Source organism: Ustilago hordei (assembly GCF_900519145.1).
Source record: "Ustilago hordei strain Uho2 genome assembly, contig: UHO2_contig_02, whole genome shotgun sequence".
Lineage (NCBI taxonomy): Eukaryota > Fungi > Basidiomycota > Ustilaginomycetes > Ustilaginales > Ustilaginaceae > Ustilago > Ustilago hordei.
Window position 1 is genome coordinate 1603035 of NW_024545252.1, and position 18368 is coordinate 1621402.

Here is an 18368-nt window from a genome sequence, read left to right on the forward strand (position 1 = left end):
TTGACCAATCTCATCTGTTCTCTCATTACGATGGGAACCTACAGTATAACACAGCCAGTTGTTGTGTCGTGCATAGTCACATTTGTTTGCTCTAGGACCTCAACTATCAGTATTCCGAAAATGAAAGGCTGCAAGATCACCTCCATGCTGTGGAGAGCGTGACCTGACCCTGACGATGATGGATGTCGGAATGGACAAGCGAGCCAGTCGCACGCATTTAGATTCATTTCACGTCATCGGCCTTTGACTGCATTCCTCTCTTCGCCTGACGCCGTTCTGTCATGTCAACAGCTGAGTCATAGCCGCTTATGCACCAAGTCACTTGACACACTTTTAATACAGTAGATTTGCAGTTCATACGAGCAAATGTTTAACCTTCAGGTCAGAGACTGAGCTTGTCTGCTACAAATGAGAAACGCAAGTCTCTTTGAAGGCGAAACGCGAAACGGCTGTTTCCGAACATCTTGCAAATATTGCGGGGCAATTGGGCCGATGCGTTCCGAAACAGAGTGGAGCGAAACCTCAAGTCCGGCGACTGGCGTTCATGCTGCAAGGGAGAAGAGGCAGCCTCAATTCGGCCGTTGTGGGATAAGGTGGGAATCAGAGCCATTCCTCAGGAACGCAGACAGAGAGCGGGAAACAGCAACTAATTTCACGACCGAGCATCGAGCGAGCACCGACAGAGAAGATAACACTGGCCAAGTGCCTGCCTCGAAACATTAGTCACGCCCTTCTCGCCGGTCCTTCCAAAAAAAGACAAGGTGGCTGCAGCAGCGGCGAAAAGCGCGAAGTCCGATCTGTTTCAGCTTAAGCCTGCCAGTACTTGGAGAAACTCTAGAGCGAGATCTCGTCGCTAGTTATTGGTCGGGCCGTTGGTCGCTCGTCGTTGGTTCGGTCGTTCAGGATCTCTGAGATCATCCATTGTTTGCTTGACCGACAAAGTCACGCCAGGCTGTCTAGCTGACCGTAAGCTGGAACAGGTTGGACAAGGGAGAAATCCGAGACTGTGAGACAAGCCTGGTTGGACCTCTCTCAGATGAGCAGGTTGTTCAATTCAGTCCAGTCGATTGAAGCATAGCAATAGCAAAGTGGCCACGGCTCGATCGGAAGCAAACAAACTCAAATTCCCATTTTTTTTCTCTTTTTTTCCCTACTACCCACGAGCTCTCCCAGATGTTGTCCTTTCCCTGTAGCATCCCACCAACCGAGAAGGTACAACCGATGGTGAAGTTGCCACCATAGGGGCCGCACTGACCATACACAGCCACTTTGACTCTGCAATTGAGAGGTGACTAGTGTGCGTTGAGTGCAGGCTTGGGCAGCGAGCCGATGGGCTGGTCGCGGCAGTGAGGCTCTTTCCGCTTTTTCCCGCGCTCTCCCCGACCAAAAAGGGGTTCGGAGGTCGAAGCTGGTGAAAAGGCAGGAGCGGCGAGTTGACCGTGCTTTGCTCCGATTTATCCTTGGAAAATGGAGCTTTTTTTAGTTTTGTTTTTGGCCTTTTCTTAATCGCCCCACGCGCCCCACGCGCCCCACGCGCCCAACGCCGCGTCGGCAATCGAAAGTTGAGCCGGTCAAGTGTGACTGTCAGGCTCTCAGGCTCTTGCAGAAGCCCGTCCAGCGCGATCTGCAGCTAGACAAGAGCCGAAATTGAGCGAGCTCTTTTTGACCCTTTTCTTTTGCCAATTTTGAATGAAATTTCCTCCTTTTTTTTTTTTTTTTCCTTTCTTTTTATATATTTATATACATACTGTATCTGTTTGGCTCACCTTCAGCCACGGTCTCGTACCCTTTTCGTTTTGCCGATCATCAGGAGAGTGTGTGAAAATGAGCAGCAGTTGAGCGTGGATCTGTTCCGCTTCGGTTTTTCCAACCACGACCGTCTTTGAACTGTAACTTACCCAGGACAACCCGCCAATCTCACCCTCTCCGCAGTCACTCGTCCAGGACCGGTCAATCTCATCAATCCTCTACTGTATCCCTCTACCCTGCCTCCAATCCTTATCCTCATCCTCCGCATTCCTGTCTATACCTCCTCCCTCGCTACCAGCAACTCCATCATCACCAACACAGCTACCGACGTTTTGCAACCACAGCAGCAGAAACCGTGCCATTCAGCCTGTTGAATACGGCATTACCTCTTGAACACGGCATTACCTCTTGAACACAGCATTACCTCTCGAAAACACATTCCCGGCTCGCGTTCAATCCGCTTTCTTTCGGCGCATCCAATTGCATCACAGCCGACAGTTCTCTTTGCGAACAAACTGCCATTGTCTCACAGCCTCCAGATCGATCACCGCAACATCACGTATCGCGGCAGACATTGTTTTTTCACGCTCTTGACTTTCGTCTCTCACAGCCAACACCAACATCTCGTATCGGCCAAGGAATGGCGCAGCAGACGCTGTAACATGCATCACAGTGCAACACTCAGCACCTGTTCTCCTTCTCCCTCTTCTTCTATCCGTACCCTCATTCCCTCTGTGCCGGCTCCATTGCCGCACAACCTGGACAGCATGCCTTCCTCGCTCCCAGATCCAGTCTTGGCTCTGTCCATGGACAACGTCCTCAAGCTTAATGATCTCAACCTCGACCAGCTCGCCAACCTCTGGAATGTCTTCACAAAGTGCAAGGAATCGCTTGAATCTGGTCGACGTCTTGAAAACCTCTCATGGCGTCTGTGGTTCCGCGAAGCTCACATTCTCCCACCAGATACCTCGCTTTCGGACCTTACAGACTTCACACCTCTCGACACACCCTTGATCAGCCGCGCCAACAGCATCACCGGCAGCTATAAACCAGTACGTCTTGCAGCATCAGCAGCTGCTCGTTCAGGTAGCGCGCTTTCGGACCCTGAAGATGGCAACCAGTCCGAATACTCGACCGATAGCGAGGTTGAAGACACTTCCACACGCGCAGCGACCACATCATCATCATCAGCAGCAGTTACTGCTGCTCCAAGAGCACCAAAGGCAAGCCCTGTTAAGAGAAGAATTAGGTCGGAACGCAGCAGACCATCCACACCAGCATCTTCTAACGCCACTGCACCGCCCCCGTCGCAGCGCGCCAACCAGTCGCACAGGGTTGCAGACACCATTGCAGAGCGAACGAGCCGTGCCATGACCGCAGCTTCGCGACGAAGCAATGTCAACGATCTCGACGCCGACACATTGAGGCGCAAGCGTGGCATTTCGTCTTCCTCGGCCTTCGGCAGCAAGGCCCGCGTCAAGCAGCGTAACCAAGAGGGCGCCTCCCGTCCTCGTCCGCTCAGCTTCCAAGCAGCCCTCGAGAACTTGGTCTTGACAGGTCGCGCTGACAACTTTGCTTCGCTTCGTGGCAAGCAAGGCAGCATGCCCCGGCTCGATTCGCACATGGGCTCAAGCACTGACGCACTCGATGCTCCACATAGCCGCTACACTAATGATGCCGACCACTCAGGGCACAACAGCGCGCCCGCAGAGCTGAGCCCTATCCAAAGCTCTAGTATCTCGCAATCAGCCTTGGCATCGCAACTGCGCCATTCCCTTGAACCTTGTGCCTCTTCGCCCAAGACGATGTCACGCGGCGCCTCGCAAAATCACTGCGACGCACCCGAGACCTGCGGTCCTCTGTCGCCTACCAAGATCCCTGTTGCATTGGCCCCCACCGTCGGGGCCATCTCCAGGCGTGGCTCGCAGACCATGCTTTCCGATGCTGTCAACAAACCTTCCGCCAAGAAAGCTACATTCAAAGCTGCTGACCGCGAGGATAAGATCGAGAATGGTGACAAGGCATCGGCCTCAGCTTCGACGCAGCAAGTCATGCCTCCCCTTTGCGGTCTTCCTGAGCCAACGCCTGCCGCATCTGTCTTTAAGCAAACGGCTCAGATCGAGCAGCAAACATCCTCGCCAGCGCCAAAAGCTGGAGAGGCCTTCAGCAACGTCCACGAGCTTCACGCTTCCATTGGCATGACCCGTTCGGAATCAGCTTCAAGCACCTCGACCCAGACTTCGCAGCGATCTGCAGCTCACGGCGCTGGTGTGCGTCGAACCAGCGATGCCAAGATCCGTCCAAGGCAGTCCGCTGGTGGCTTGCACGCTGGCCACGGATCTAAGTCGTCGACCGGTCTGCACCGAGGTGCCAAGCACAGCAAGAGCTCGGATAGGATCGCTGGTGCACCTGCGCGCCCCGCTCCTCGTCACAACCTACTCTCTGGTCTGGCCATGACTCGTGCTGCCCCCGAACCAGCTCAGACCCATGCTGTGCCTCGAAAGCCAGTCCCGGCTGAGTCGCAGGCTGCCAAGGCAGCAGCGTCAGCAGCAAAGAAGCCGCCGGTCAAGTTCACCATGGGTGGTGACGAGACTGACTCGGAAGAGTACGAAGACGAGAGTGACCATGCCGAAGCTAGCAAGCCCGCAGCGACAACCGCCAAAGCAAACAAAGCCTCTGCTCATACAAGCACCGCAGCCGGGAAGAGCAAGGATGCCGATGAGATCGTCGAGGTTGAAGGCGAGGGCGACGAAGACGACGAGTGGGCCAGCGACAGTGAAGCCGAGGAGCAAGAGCGCCGAGCGCGTCAGGCTGCTGAGGCTGAGCGCCGCAAGCGTGAGGAAGAGGAGCGTCACAAGAGCATGTTCCAGAAGCAGCCCATCCGTTCCAAGTCGGCTGCCGATGTTCGACTGCTTGCACCGCACCAGATCACCTCGAACGGTCCCAGCCCGCCCGCTCAACCTGTGCGTGGTTTGCTCAGCTCGCTCTTCCACCCTGACGAGCAGCACTCTCCCCCTGGACAGCTGGCCGGTCGCCCACACGCTTCTGCAGCTGATTTGAGGACGAAGCCTTCCATGTCTTTGGCGGCAAGGTCGCCTCCCACCATACGTCGCCAGCGCGCAGACCGTGACAGCACTGACAGCAGCAGCCATGCACCTCGATCGCTCCGTGATGCAGGCTTGACAGGCTTGACTGGCCTTAAGACGAGCAAGAGTGCCGTTGCTCTGCCTTTGCTGGACACTCACATCACCCGTTCATCGACTGCCGGCAAAGCAAGGCATGAGGAGCAACATCACCACCACCACCACCATCAGCACGGTGAGAACAGCGGAAGCCACCACTCGGATGGCAGTGCCAGCAGCCCAGACTCGCCCGTAGCAAACGCCTCGTTCGATCGTCCTGGCAGTTTGGCACTTGCCCGTCTGCACGCCTTGACCAACATGAAGACACACTCGAAGCGTAACTCGACTTCAAGTGGTGCCTCGGAGCAGCAGCACTCTCAAGCACACCCACGACGACACGAGTCTGAGGCCGATGTGCAGCTGAACAGGGAAGCATCCTCGCGTTCTTTGCGACTCGAGGTGAGCCCTGATGACCGAGACTTTGCCATCTTCTCGCGAGCCTCGGTGACGAACCTGGCCAACAGTCAGCACCGTCAGTCGGCTCCCTCGCTGGCCACACGCCACTCAGACCAACAACCTTCGCGCACACAGCGTGATGCGCTTGGTTCGGGTTCTCGTTCTAACAGCGAAGGTCTGCCACACCATCACAGCTCATCGCAGCAGCAACAAAGCGGCACTAGCATGTACGGTCCCGTCTCGATTTCGCGTCCTCGCTCTTCGCTCAACCTGCCGGAAGCAGCGGCTCCTCAGACTCCACGCACCACACGCCGAAACATGCTCCGCGATGAGCTCTCGGAGTCGCTTCGACAGAATTTGCTGTGGGAACGCCAGAGCCGATCAAGGATGATGGGCATCGGTGCTCCCATGGCTCTCATGAATCAACCGCAGGCGCATCCAGCTGGCCACCGTCGAGACAACGTTCTCAACGGCAACGCTCTGCGACCTCTTACAAGCACAGGACCTTCTGCTAGCGAGCAGAGGAACGGTGGCGAGCCCAAGCCCAAGCGCTACTCTGAGGAATGGGGCAGTTTCCACCACAAGGGATGGTAGTGACCCACATCCTCTCAACCTTGTTTCAGGCTTGCAGAGGTGGACGGACCTTGATCCTTATACATAATTCTACTTACCATGTACTTTTACGATATCAAGATAACGCTTTCCCCTTTCATGTCACCTTTGTCACGTCACCCTTATTACCATTTGATAGCATCTCTCGAATATACCATTTAAGATCTACTGGGGATCCATCAAGCTTCAAGCAGTCTAGATCTAGTGTGTGATAGTCTGACAGAAAATGCGCCATCGAGCCTTTGTGCAGATGATCGAAGGTGGTGCAGTTGGTGTGTGTGTTGGGACATCAGTTGAGGAGACTCGAGTCAGAGCTACACCACATCTTTGGTAAGCAACACAACAACACGCGCCTACAGCACACGAGTCAGCAGCCTGAAGTTTTGGGAATTGTTGTTGTGTGAAATTTCGCAGGCAGGAAACGCAGCTAAGTCCCACCTGGAATGCACGCTCCTCATTTCTCATTTTCACTGCGATTCGGATTTGTCGTCGCCAAGGCTCAAGAGGCTGTTGCTTGTTCATAGGTACAATCTGCTTCCTCTTTATCACCGCCATCACTTCCTTTAGCCGTATCTCTATTGGCGTATCATACGCCACCTTTCCGCAGCGAAGCAGCTTCTGTAAGCAACGCGACGCAGGTCTCTATTCACCGCGCAGCGTTGCGACCTCGGCCGTTCATTCTGACCGCCAACTTTGCGTAGGAGAGCTGCATCGGCAGAGGAACAGCTGCGGCAATGTCGTCCGCTTCCGCACCAGCTCAGGCAGACGCCTTCATGAGCTCGGGAGCCTTGACTGACAACATCTCAGGACTGTCCGCTGCTTTGGCACGAGAGTCGTCGTCTTCTTCTTCTTCTTCTTCTTCGATACGAGAATGGACATGTCCTTGCCTCAACATTCGACTCTCCCTAGCACCAGGCTCTGCACCATCCTCATCTAGCACAGGCAATCGATCACCCTGGCTTGCTGAGCTCTCCTCCAACAATGCGATTCAGATCCAGTTCCCCTCGCTCACTTCCCGCGAAACGGTCAGCCTAGCTGAGAACACCAACATCGCCTGTGCCAAGTGCTTGAACTGCGACACTGTTGTATACGCTGCGAGCAAGCCCGCCCCACCTGCTCCTGCTCGTGCACTTGGTTTCAACGCTTCACCCTCGAACGCAGCTAATGGCGCTACCGAAGCTTTGAAAGAAGCAGGAGGTCCAGTCAGTCCCACTTCGACGACGCAATATCGTTCACCATCGCGAGAATCGGCATCTAAAGCAGATAGGAACTTTTCACGCTCTAGCGAACCGCTTGTTCGACCATTGGACCGCAAGGTCTGGATGTTTCCAGACGCTTTGAGTCCAGAACAAGCTTCCAACGTTGCAGGCAGCAATGCCTTCTCACCCGCTTTCAACGTACTGATTCCTCGAGGCAGCGCAGGACCGCGCGAAGAAGTATCTCGTGATAGGTCCACTGAACCTGCTTATGACAATATTCGTGATGCGACTCCTACACGGCCCAGTGCTGGGATAGGCAACCGCCGCTCGAGCTATGCTTCCAACACCAGCAACCTCACCTACGTCCTGCCCCCCGTTCCACAGCATCTTATCACTTCTCCTCCCAGCTCTCCTCGTGTCGGCGCACCACCTTTTTACACATCTGCCGCCCCACTATCTCCTGGCATTACTGCATCGCCGGCACCTGTATCAAACACGTCTTCGTCCAATCCTATCTTTCCTACCAACCCTCTAACATCTCAGCTCGACTCGGTGGCTATCGAGAGGCTCAAAGACATGCGCTCCAAGGCCGAAGCGGAGGTGTTTGAGCTTGTTCGTCAAAAGCGACGCGAGATGGAGCTGCTCGAGAAGCGTTTCAGGGAAGAGGCAGAATCACTTCTAGCTGTGACTAAGGCGCCCAAGCAGAACAAGAGCAGCGCCACTAAGGGGTCCACTGCATCGTTGATCGAGAAGGCACTCAAGGAGCAGCACGACCAGCAGCAACAATCATCTGCGGCACAGCAAGCAGTCAGCCTTGCCAGTGTGAGGCAGAACGCAACGACTCCCACGCCACAGACTACCGCATCTGCCACGAGAGGTCGACCGGCTGGCTCAGCTGCACCTCGCGAGATCGCGACAGCTCAAAGCAGTGTCCCGAGCAGCGGACGCCGCGACAGCCTCCATGACGAGTACTCAGACCTGCCACCTTCCGCTTTCGAACGACGTCCAACGTACGCCCCTTCTACCGGCAACGGCAACGCTTCAAAATCCAACGGCGGGGCTCAGCCTAACGTGGCTTCATCCCTTGGTGGACTGAGTGCCTCTTTTGCTATGCGAGGACGCGAATTGCCCACGCAGATGCAGGACTGGGCGGGAAAGCGTCGATTGCGGGAGCGATATCCAGAGGGCGACCATTCGGCTCTGCCCTCTGCCGCCAACTCCAATGCCACCTCTGCTGTCAACTCGATCGCCGATTCAGAGGAGGGTGTTTGGCTTGCACAGGCTGGCGCTGCACAAGGAGCTCAAGAAGGGTTCAGGACTAGGGAAAGCAGCACCAATGCAGAGGTTGAGGCTGAGATGGATAACAGAGGTCGGGGACGTCAGCCTTCGCGTCAACGTGGTGGGTCTTCGTCGCGAGAGCTTCGAGAGCCTCGCGTCGCCCCAACTGAGCAGCAAAAACCACAGCAGCAACAGCAGTTCGCCGAGCCAGCCAGATCGGCTCAGAACGAGATCCGCGAGGAAGGTCGTCGTGGCCGCACTGGGAAATTTAGCATCTTCAACCCGGCATCTGCATTGTCTTCTTCCTTACTCACCAAGCGACCTGCGCTCGCTTACATCGATGACGGCCGAGACGCGGACGAAAATACGCCGTCTGTGGGCGGCAAACTCATCTCGCCTCATTCTGTCGCTGAGCCTTCTGCTCAAGTGACGCTTCGACCTCGGGACCCACCACCTTCCAATGCCGAACCTCTAAAGCCAGCCACGCGTAGCACTGCAGCTAGTGGTGAGAACAGCAAGTCTAGTGGTTGTGGTCGCTCATCCGCCGCTCCGTCGGATCCTTCCACTTCTGGTAAGGGCCGTGGTCAGGACAGCCCAAGCTCTCGCAAAGCTGACAAGAAAGTTGCTTTTGCCGAGACCGAAGATCGCGTTGATCACAATGTTGCATCAGACGAGTACGATGAGGATGGCGAAGACGATGACGTTGACGCTTCGGCTCAGCGGATGAATGATGGACCTAGGTCGACTCGCATCTCTGGTGCAAACCTTGTTCTGGTGGACGAGGCTGCTGATGCTGTCTTTGAGATCGACGAGGAGACAGAGGATGCTGATGCGGAAGAAGACGGGAACGCGGATGAGTCTCAGGCTTCTCCCGAAGATCACGATCGACACAAGGTGGAGATGTCTCAGTCTGGTTTGAGGACGGGTGCTTCTGGTCGACCTAGAGGCCAGGCAGATGACACGCTTCCTGGCTTCGAGGACGAGGCTACGGAGCACTCGACCAACCGATGCGGACCCAGCTCAGGCTCTCTCTCGGACGACTTCCGCAGCTCGTCGAGCGACGATGAAGATGCAGTTCCGCCTGGATTCGGAGCTGCTTCTTTCAGTGCTCTTGCTGCCAATCAGAGTGCTATGCACACGCTCGCATCTTCGTTGGCTCGAGCTCGAGCTGATGATGCTGGCTTCGATCCTGCTTCGCTGAGGATGGATGGCCGCGTTGTTGTGCCTCCGCCTTCAGTGTCAAACAGGGACCTCGATGCGGAATCGGAGCCATTCATTGTTGGGTCGTTGCGCAGCTCTTCTCGTCGTATGAGCGTTCAGCATCCCTCCAGTACGTCTGTACAAAGTCGTCAGGCTGCAGAGACAGCGGACAGCGCATCCGGCCAAATTGCTGGTAGCATCTCTGGCAGTGCTCGTCACCAGAGACCCTCGTCTGGCAACCGCATCAGCGACATGTCCAAGGAGGATGCCGACACCGAAGTGCGCCTCTCAGGCCTTCTTGCTCCCAACGCACCTTCGCATCGCTCGCTTTGGTCACCGAAAGAAGCAAAAGCCCGCCGAGCGGGCAAGTACAAGTACAAGCTTAACGACGAGGACAATCTAAAATGGGACCTATGGAAGCGCAAGGTCGGCTCCGGCGACACCTCCGACATAGGTCAAAATGCAGAAGATGCCAAAGACAAGGAGAAGTCCCGCTCAACACCAATGGCCGTCGCTCCACCTACGCAGTACATCGCCGCAGGCAGTGGTATTGGTCCACGTCCCTTGCGAGAGGCTACCATGATCGACCCCGATTACTCGACTTCCACTACCAACGCGTTCTCTGCGTTTGACAGGCACTCGGCGGCTAGGACAGCGGCTGCGATTCCTGTCGCTTCAATAGGTGGAGTCGAGATTGGAAACAGAACGTGGGGTTATGGTTCGTTCAAGGATGACACGAGTGGGTTCGAGACCGAGCCCAAGACCTCGTTGCCGTACAAAGAGAAGATGATGGTTCCTTCGCTGAGGAAGGCTTTGAGGAAGAGCATCTTTGAGCCCGAACCGCAGAAGAAGCTTGCAACGATTCCTGATGCTGAAGATGCTCCGGCTAGTGTTAGTGTTAGTGCTGGTGCTGGTGCTGGTGCGAGTGCGAGTGCTCAGCCAATGGTTCGGGAGGCAGCTGCGCCGGTGAAGGAGGCGGATATGAAGGGTGCGCTGCCTGGAAGTGTCATCACTCGAGGATTCCATATGCCTGGTTCCGCAGCAGCTGCACCAAGTGCGGGGTCAGAGACTCCCAAATCAGCTCTTGCACCTGCTGCAACCACCTCTTCAGTACCTGCAAGGGACACTGGTCTAGGCCCTCCTTCCATCACCACATTCAACAAGCCAACCGTTACCCGCAGCAGCGAGCACGCTACTCGAGACGCCTCCGTCGGCCCATCTCTACCCAACTCTGACACAGCTACACCCACCAGCATTGGCCGACGCTCACCTCGACCGCCCTACGTCACCCCTCCCCCACCCACATCTGCTACCACCGTCCTCGAATCCGACCCCGCCCAAGCCCCCAAACCACTCGAAGTGTTTAAGGTACCAGCCGACCCCTCCTTTCAACTCTACGAAGAAGGCGAAGAACCGGAAACAGACGAAGGATGGGCCAAAGTTCTTAAATTCATGCACGTCGTTGAGCAACTCAAAACCAACAAACGCACCGGTTGGCTACATCATCGTGTCCCTGCGCCAGAGAGCATTGCGGATCATATGTACCGTATGGCCATTCTCTCTTTGCTTTGCCCTGCCGAGGCGGATGTCGATTTGGGGAAATGTGTTCAGCTTGCCGTTGTACATGATCTTGCTGAAGCGGAAGTGGGGGATCTTACTCCACTCGATGGGGTCAACAAACATGAAAAGATGCGGAGGGAAAAGGAAGCAATTCAGTACTTTGTTCACGATTTGCTCGGATCTTCTGCTGCAGGCTTGCGGATCGAAGCGCTGTGGGAAGAATATGAAGCGAGGGAGAGTAAGGAGAGTAAATTGGTGAAGGATTTGGATCGGTTCGAGTTGGGACTGCAGGCGATGGAGTATGAGAAGAGATGGGGGATTGATGATTTGCAAGGGTTTTGGGAGGGTAGTGTTCTGCATATTTCACATCCTAGGATTAGGAGGTGGGCGGAGGAGTTGGTGAAGGAGAGAGAGGGGCTGTGGAGGAGTAGAGGAAGAGAGGAGTATGTTCAGGCTTTACCTGCGAGGGAGGAGGATGTGTAAGCGCTCAAAGCCATTTTCATTTGTGACGAACACTATCTTTATCAATCACGAAGATCACAAATCAGTCAGACTCAAGATTGTGGAAATGGTTCTGTCTGTATTCCCTTGTTCCAGCGATTGTTCCTGAGTGTGACTAGGAAAGGAACCAGCTAGCATTAGCATACCAACTCAGCAACGGATTGCTTCCATCCCTGAGTTGCAACTTTTCCGTTTCCGCATACCTTTCCAAGAACTCTGCGTGCGAGTAGACTTTCAAGTTTCTTTCCCTTCCCCCACCTGCTCTGGAAGCTGATGGGTTGAAATGCGAGCTAAAGAACTCTCCTTCGCCTCCTCTCCTGGCAGAATCGTTGAGCACGGCCTTGTAGGTCTTCTTCAAATGCTCGAAGTTGGTGGGGAAGAAAATGTCAAAGAATCCCTGCAAGACTAAATAAGTCGTAACGGGGATCATCGCCCCCTTGTACCTCGTCTGTACCACTGGCGCATTGATACCGGCTAGAGAGTCCGGAAGGCTGTCGAAATCGGACATAATGATCCGATGAGAAGGGAAATGCGTCTTTAGCTTCTCGATCAGCCTAAGAGCGTTGGTCGGGATGAAGACTGGATCGGTCAAATTGGGAAAGAAAGGAGCGTGTTTTGCAATTACACTCCTCACTCCGTCTGGTACGAACCGGGTCCAGCTATTGCCCAATGAAGCGTAGGGCAATGTGCCAGCTCCGATGATATTCAGGTAGCGCTTAATGAGGAGATCCTGTAGCGGTTCGAAAAGTTCGTGCATATCCCCTGTGTCATCTATCGAAACGACTGCTTGGTAGGGACGCATATCTTCGGTTCCAAACCTGACCACATCATGTGCTAGATTATCAAACACTTCCAATGCAATCACAAAACATGGCTCTTGGACCACTCCTCCGTCCCAAGCCAACACGTCCCTGTTCTCTACTGCTACCCTGCCCAAGTGAGACGACAACTTTCGTTTCTGCTCTTCAGCCAAACGAGGGCTGATTTCGATGATGCGGTATCGTGTTCGAGTGTACACCTCTGGTTCGTGTTCTTGTAGGTAATCCAGAATCCCACGAGCTAGCGCGCCAGATCCAGCGCCCAATTCATAGATAACAAGATCGTCGTAGGGATAATTATGCAACTTATACTCAGCAACCAAGTACCTTGCTAACGCATGAGCATAATAAGGCTGAAAGATCTGCGTTGGGGTATGCCAAACTTGTTTGGCAGCCATACTCTGCACATCGCTCTCTTGCACTCCCTCTCCTGATCTTGCCATTGCTCGACCTCTGCGTTGGGCGGCTTCTAATCCTGCTGCTGAGTATTCCGCCACCTTTTCCACCTTCCCCTCTTCTTGTTTCTTTCGTTGTTGTCGGCGCTCTCGGCGCTCGTTTTGGAGCGACTCTTGTAACTCTCGCTCTTTCTTGGCTGCACCGGTAGCATTAGTGTGGGTTTGGACGAGGATAGAAATTTGTTCTTCGAAAAGATGGTATCGTTCTTCCAGTAGACGCATGAACTCGGATTCGTTTTTGATCGAGTTAAAGTCGAAACCGGGGTTGGAAGGGCGGAGCAGGCCCATTTCTTGGGTGTAGCGCTGGCCGGCTACTTCTTTCACCACCCCTTTTTTCGTTGTTGCGGAGGCGGAGGAGGAGGAGGAGGTGGTGGTGGTGGTGGTAGTGGTGGTGGTGGTGGTGGTGGAGGGGGGAGAAGGATCGGGAAGAAGCACAGCCTGTTTGGTGAAATACCCATAATTAGGATTGTACAGACTATCATGAATGAAGTCTCTTGCTAGCATGCGGACTTCTCGTGGTCTACCGCCTGGGCCATTTGTGATCTTAGGGGCAGGTTTGGCATCGGTGCGAGAAGAGGAGGAGCTGCGAGCTGCGAGATCGTCAGCAGTGACTAGTGGGTAGGTGTAGTGCTTTTCTTCTGGATGGAGGGTAAAAGGGTCGTAGTTGTATTGTGCTCGGTGACGAGACCATCCGTCCTGACTTCTGGGGCCTTTGCCGGGCTTATTGGGTTGCGAAGAGGAGCTGGCATGTCGGATAGTGGACAGAGGCGTGCGGGAACAAGATGCTGAAGAAGAAGCGCTGAAAGAAAGGATCCGAGACGGTGTGCGGGAGAGTAACGCTCTTGGCTGTGAAGACCGCAGCTGCAGCCGAGCAGCTAGACGGTATGAGCTGGTACTGGCTGATGCCATCGCTGCAACCTCTTCCGTGGTCAAGTTGTTCTGATACTCAAACGTCGACGGGCTGGTGTGAAAGGGTAGCATCAACCGGTGCTCACAAAAAGAGCAAGTGGAATATCTGCAACCTCGCTTTCCGAGAGCCGAAATTCCAATCTTCTCATCTTTATGTGAGCGACTTTTGCGCACTTACACGACCATCACTAACAGTAACACACTCTCAAAGTCAGGCCGATCAATCGGAAACACAACATATCATCTATAGAAGCGAACAGCTTTAGATCTCCAACAAAAGAGTGTCTTCCGCTTCGTGCTGCTTAAGAAAGATCGAAACCAGCCTCGCTCTGGATAGCATACCTCAACTTCTCCTTACACGTCTTCTCATCCGCATAATCCGGCAACTTCAACATGTTCACACAAGTACTTGCCGTTGGCAACCTACTCGTATCATCCCCTGCCTTCCTGATCGCAAACAGCGGATTCAACTGACTGAACCCTAATAACGGAGGATTGGGCGAACTAGTAACAAACTTGAGGAAAGCCTTCCTCATCGGCTGATCAAAGTCCTCCAGTACCTTCCAGAAGTGCTGTACCGTCAAATCCTGCTCGTGGTATCCGCCCAACACTGTGTGCTTTCGCAGATCCTCAATATCAACAGGCTCATCCGTACCGCTGATGAGCACCGAGAGTTCTTCGCGGTTGAAATTGCGTAGCCAACGAGGGTTGATGATGTCAGCCAAACCGGTAAAGAAGGCGTTGCACTGGTGCTGGATCTGCGTGGAAAGACGGTAGTGCGATATGCGGTAGATGTATTCCATCCTGTTGAGGTTTGTGACCGGGATATTGGCGCCTTCAGGGATGAGTTCGCGGGTCATACTGACACCGAACTCTTCATCAGTCACGGTGAAGTTGAGGGAAAGATCTTCGACGTTGCCCTGATAGTTCTTGAGCGAGATAAGACCTTTGTAGAGCTCCTTGTCGAGACTGTCGATCGATCCCAAGTCGTCGAGATAGGATTGCTTGCCAAGCATCTTGGACAAGAAGAATCCAGCGAACTTGGCATCTACAAGAATGCCTTCGTACAGTGCTTTACCAATGACTCGGCCCAAGAAGGTGTACCATTCGAGTTGATCACCCGATATAGCGTAGGTGTGCGGGTTCGGGTACAACTCCTGAGCATCCGTCGCTCTCCACAATCCTCTGTTGGTATCGAAAGCCTCGCGCACCAAAGCTGTGAGGAACTCCTTGAACAGTCCACCGCCGTCAATACCCGCTTCGACCTGACCGAACTTGTCAATAAACTGGATCTCGAGCGGCTTCTTGATCTCAGCCCCTAATGGAGCCAGATTTACGAATCCATCCTGAGCAACATGTTCTCGGCGAATACGAACGGCACGACGCGGCTGCCATCGGTCTCGATAGATTCCGTTCTTCACTGCGTCGATGTTGACGAACTGCCTGAAGATCTGCACTCGCACATCGAATGGGATCATGAACGGGACATTGTTCAAGATCCCCAGACGCGGAGAGAGGAACGCAAGATTGAGCGCTGTGAGATGGCGTCCACGCGTTCCACCCTGATTGCGAAGTTGCTGCAGACGGGCCAAAGGTTGCGGCTGGACTGGCACATATTCCAAGTTTTCATCGAACTCCATCTCTCCACGTTCGATTGCAAGCGCTTGCTGCTGTAGCCTGTCCATGGCAGCCTCAACTCGATTGTAAGGTCGTGTTGGAACAAGGTTCGGAGCGCTTTGTTCGATAGGCTCAGGTTGCTCTTCTTGCTGCTGTTCGCTGCTGAGTTGCTCTTCTTCGAGTACGACAGTGCGCATAAAGTCGTTGAGATCGAGATGGCTGACCATAAGCCAATGGTCGGCGGGTGCAAAGCGATGCCTTGAGTCACGCGAGTGAAGCTGCTTGAGAAGCTTAGTCACAAGTGTGCGGAGCGACAATAACGTCATACGCATACCAGGCACACGCGGTGTGCGTTGTCGCTCGTTAGCGTCTTCAGACTCATCGTTGTTAAGGTTGGTCAACGGAGCCTTGCCTTCGAACCAGTACATGGCGAATGCCACGTTGCGCAAAAGACCGCTAATGCTGAGAATCTCATCTCGAGAAAGCCACCCACGATTGTGGCCACCGCGGCCATTTATAGACTCGTCGAAAGTCGAATAGAATTCGTCATCACCAAGCGTGAGCAGCACCTTGGAGAGCATCTCCAGGACCAAGATAAGCGCGGGCCAGTCTTGAATGGTGCCCTTGTCGGAAAGTGTTGAAAGAATCTCCTTTGCCCTAATGTTGTCATGGGCTGAAGCAAGGGCGCGGGCAAGACCACTACCACGCACGTAGCCTCGCCAGAACTCTCGAACGAGGGCGGTGCCAGTAGGACCCACTGGCCTTTCTGCTTGCTGTGTCCTCGCCGCAGCCTGTACCTGCAAGTCTGCCCCAGAGGAGTAGAGGAGGCGGTCAAGGGCTTGATCTCGCATGTCGAGCGGCCATGCGCTCAGTGTTGCACAGATGAAGGCGAAGAGGGGACCACGAGTTGAGGTCGGGTATCGATTGGAGAGAGCAAGGATGGTAGCAAGGTGCTTATCTGAGACGAGAATGTGGAGTCGCTCGTATGTCTCAGCAGCCTCCGGGCTAGCATCTTTCGTGGCCGACGACTTGCTCAAAGCGCCGTTGAGTGCAACTGCACCTGGTTTGGCCGTTGCTGGGTCAAAGACAGAGCCGTCCAGCCAGTCTTGGGCATTGGTGAGGGCAGTCAAATACTTGGCGAGACTAGCACCATCTTTGAAGAATGCAATACGCTGAGAGCCGAAAGCCAGTAGGTTCGAGAGCAAGTATGGTTGCGACAAAGCCTTCTCGGCCTCATTTGTCCCCGTCCAGGCAAGCTGGCTACGTTCCACGCGTGGCACGTTAGCGTGTTGAGGCTTGTACGAAGTGATCCATTCCAGCACTTTATTGAAGGGAAGCTCCTTGGCGAGCTCGGTGACTGAGCTGATTGGTAAACGCTTGCGGAGAGCAGGAATGGTCATCACCTCGACAGCAAAGCAGTGAATTGCCTTGTCACGAATGGAGCCCGGACCTTCTGAATCGTTCATATGAACATCGATATCGATCGCATCATTCATAGAAACGCCTTTTACAGCCGTTGTAGCTTTGGATGAGGTCGGAGGAGCAGCAGATTTGAAGGTGTGCAGAGGTGCAAGAGAGAGTGATAGTGCAGGCGCAAGGCTAGGGGCAGCTGCTTTCTGCTGGATGGTAAAGGAAAGGATGTGGTCGCGCAAAGTTCGATGCAGTCCGAAGTCGAGAAGAAGAGCGAGGAGTGAGGAGGCGAGAGTGTGGTCCTTTCCGTGCAGCGAGATAGAGTTGGCAGGCGAACGGGGGTCTACGCCGGTGAGAAGGCCAAGGAAGGATAGGATCTCGAGATCAAGTGTCGACTGTGAAGATGCTGGAGATGGTTGTGAGGCACGAGAGGCAGATGCGGAAGCAAGGAAGCGAAGCGAGTGCTTGCAAGCCAAGCGAAGCAATGACAGCCATCTGCCGACAAACTCTTGCGCCCCGTGCTTGAAGGGAAGGAACACCAGCTGGAATTGGCCAATGGTTTGTGAGACCAGCTTGATCCAACGCAAGTAGAGCTGAACATCCGATTCATCTAATGTTCTTGTTGCAGGACCAAGACTGGCGAGCAGGGCTCTTGTGGCGAGAATAAGGTCGTCAAGAGGAGCGTTGGCAGAGCCAACATTAGCCTCGACCTGATCCAGCAACTGCTTAGACTGTGCTTGCCATTGTACCCTGACTTGACGAGATTGAAGAATGCGACGCGCCTGCGACTGGATCCGTACTGATGCTACCTGCTTGCGTCGTTGCTGTTCACGTTCGAGACGTTGCGCTCGTGCGCTGCCAGCTGGATCAGCAGAGACGGTGGATGTGCCGCCGAGAGTGACAGGCGCTCTTGTACGTCCTGCGCCAGTGAAGTGGAAGCTCATAATGGCGAGCGCCTTTCCGAGGCGTTCCTAGGTGGGCTGTAGGTGTTGGTAAGGAGTTGGAAGGAGAGGTGGCACAAGATGGAATCAGGGTTCGAGTTGAGGCTGAGCACAAGCTGATTCAATGCGACGTTGTGTCTGGTCGCGCACACTGCGTACTTGTGCGCAATTTGAATTTGCGTGATCTCTTCTTTGTGCTGTGCCTGGAACGCGTAACCTTCCAGAATTTACACAGATTGCGCTTTGTGCCGCCTTTAATGCCGACAAAAACCTCCACTTTGGCGGCAGCAGGTAAGGATTGTTAGACCGAGACAACTACCGTGAGGGGTAAGCCTCGAAGGATGAAAGCCATGATGATGCTGGAGATAACGATCCAGCAGAACGCGATCTGGTGACTGATCGGGGAGAGTCAATCGGATCGGAAATCGGGCGGGCCCACACGATGAAGATCGAGGGCAACAGTGACACATCCGTTGTCATAGACAGTCATTAGGTGGGATATTCTCACAGACAGCCACAAACCAGAATGTATATAGATAGT

General features: G+C 54.3%; 4 protein-coding genes across 4 annotated transcripts; 2 read left to right on the forward strand and 2 right to left on the reverse strand.

The window, feature by feature from the left end:
- Positions 1-2516: 2516 nt before the first annotated feature.
- Positions 2517-5921, forward strand: UHO2_01308 (uncharacterized protein; the record flags this gene model as incomplete). Its single annotated transcript, XM_041553775.1, has 1 exon — positions 2517-5921. The coding sequence occupies one exon, from the start codon at positions 2517-2519 to the stop codon at positions 5919-5921; it is 3405 nt and encodes a 1134-aa protein (XP_041409709.1).
- Positions 5922-6673: 752 nt separating this feature from the next.
- Positions 6674-11659, forward strand: UHO2_01309 (uncharacterized protein; the record flags this gene model as incomplete). Its single annotated transcript, XM_041553776.1, has 1 exon — positions 6674-11659. One exon carries the CDS (start codon positions 6674-6676, stop codon positions 11657-11659), a length of 4986 nt encoding a protein of 1661 aa, XP_041409710.1.
- A 133-nt stretch (positions 11660-11792) lies between these two features.
- On the reverse strand, positions 11793-13859 carry UHO2_01310 (uncharacterized protein; the record flags this gene model as incomplete). Its single annotated transcript, XM_041553777.1, has 1 exon — positions 11793-13859. One exon carries the CDS (start codon positions 13857-13859, stop codon positions 11793-11795), a length of 2067 nt encoding a protein of 688 aa, XP_041409711.1.
- A 302-nt stretch (positions 13860-14161) lies between these two features.
- UHO2_01311 (uncharacterized protein) lies at positions 14162-17830 on the reverse strand (the record flags this gene model as incomplete). Its single annotated transcript, XM_041553778.1, has 1 exon — positions 14162-17830. The coding sequence occupies one exon, from the start codon at positions 17828-17830 to the stop codon at positions 14162-14164; it is 3669 nt and encodes a 1222-aa protein (XP_041409712.1).
- Positions 17831-18368: the final 538 nt, after the last annotated feature.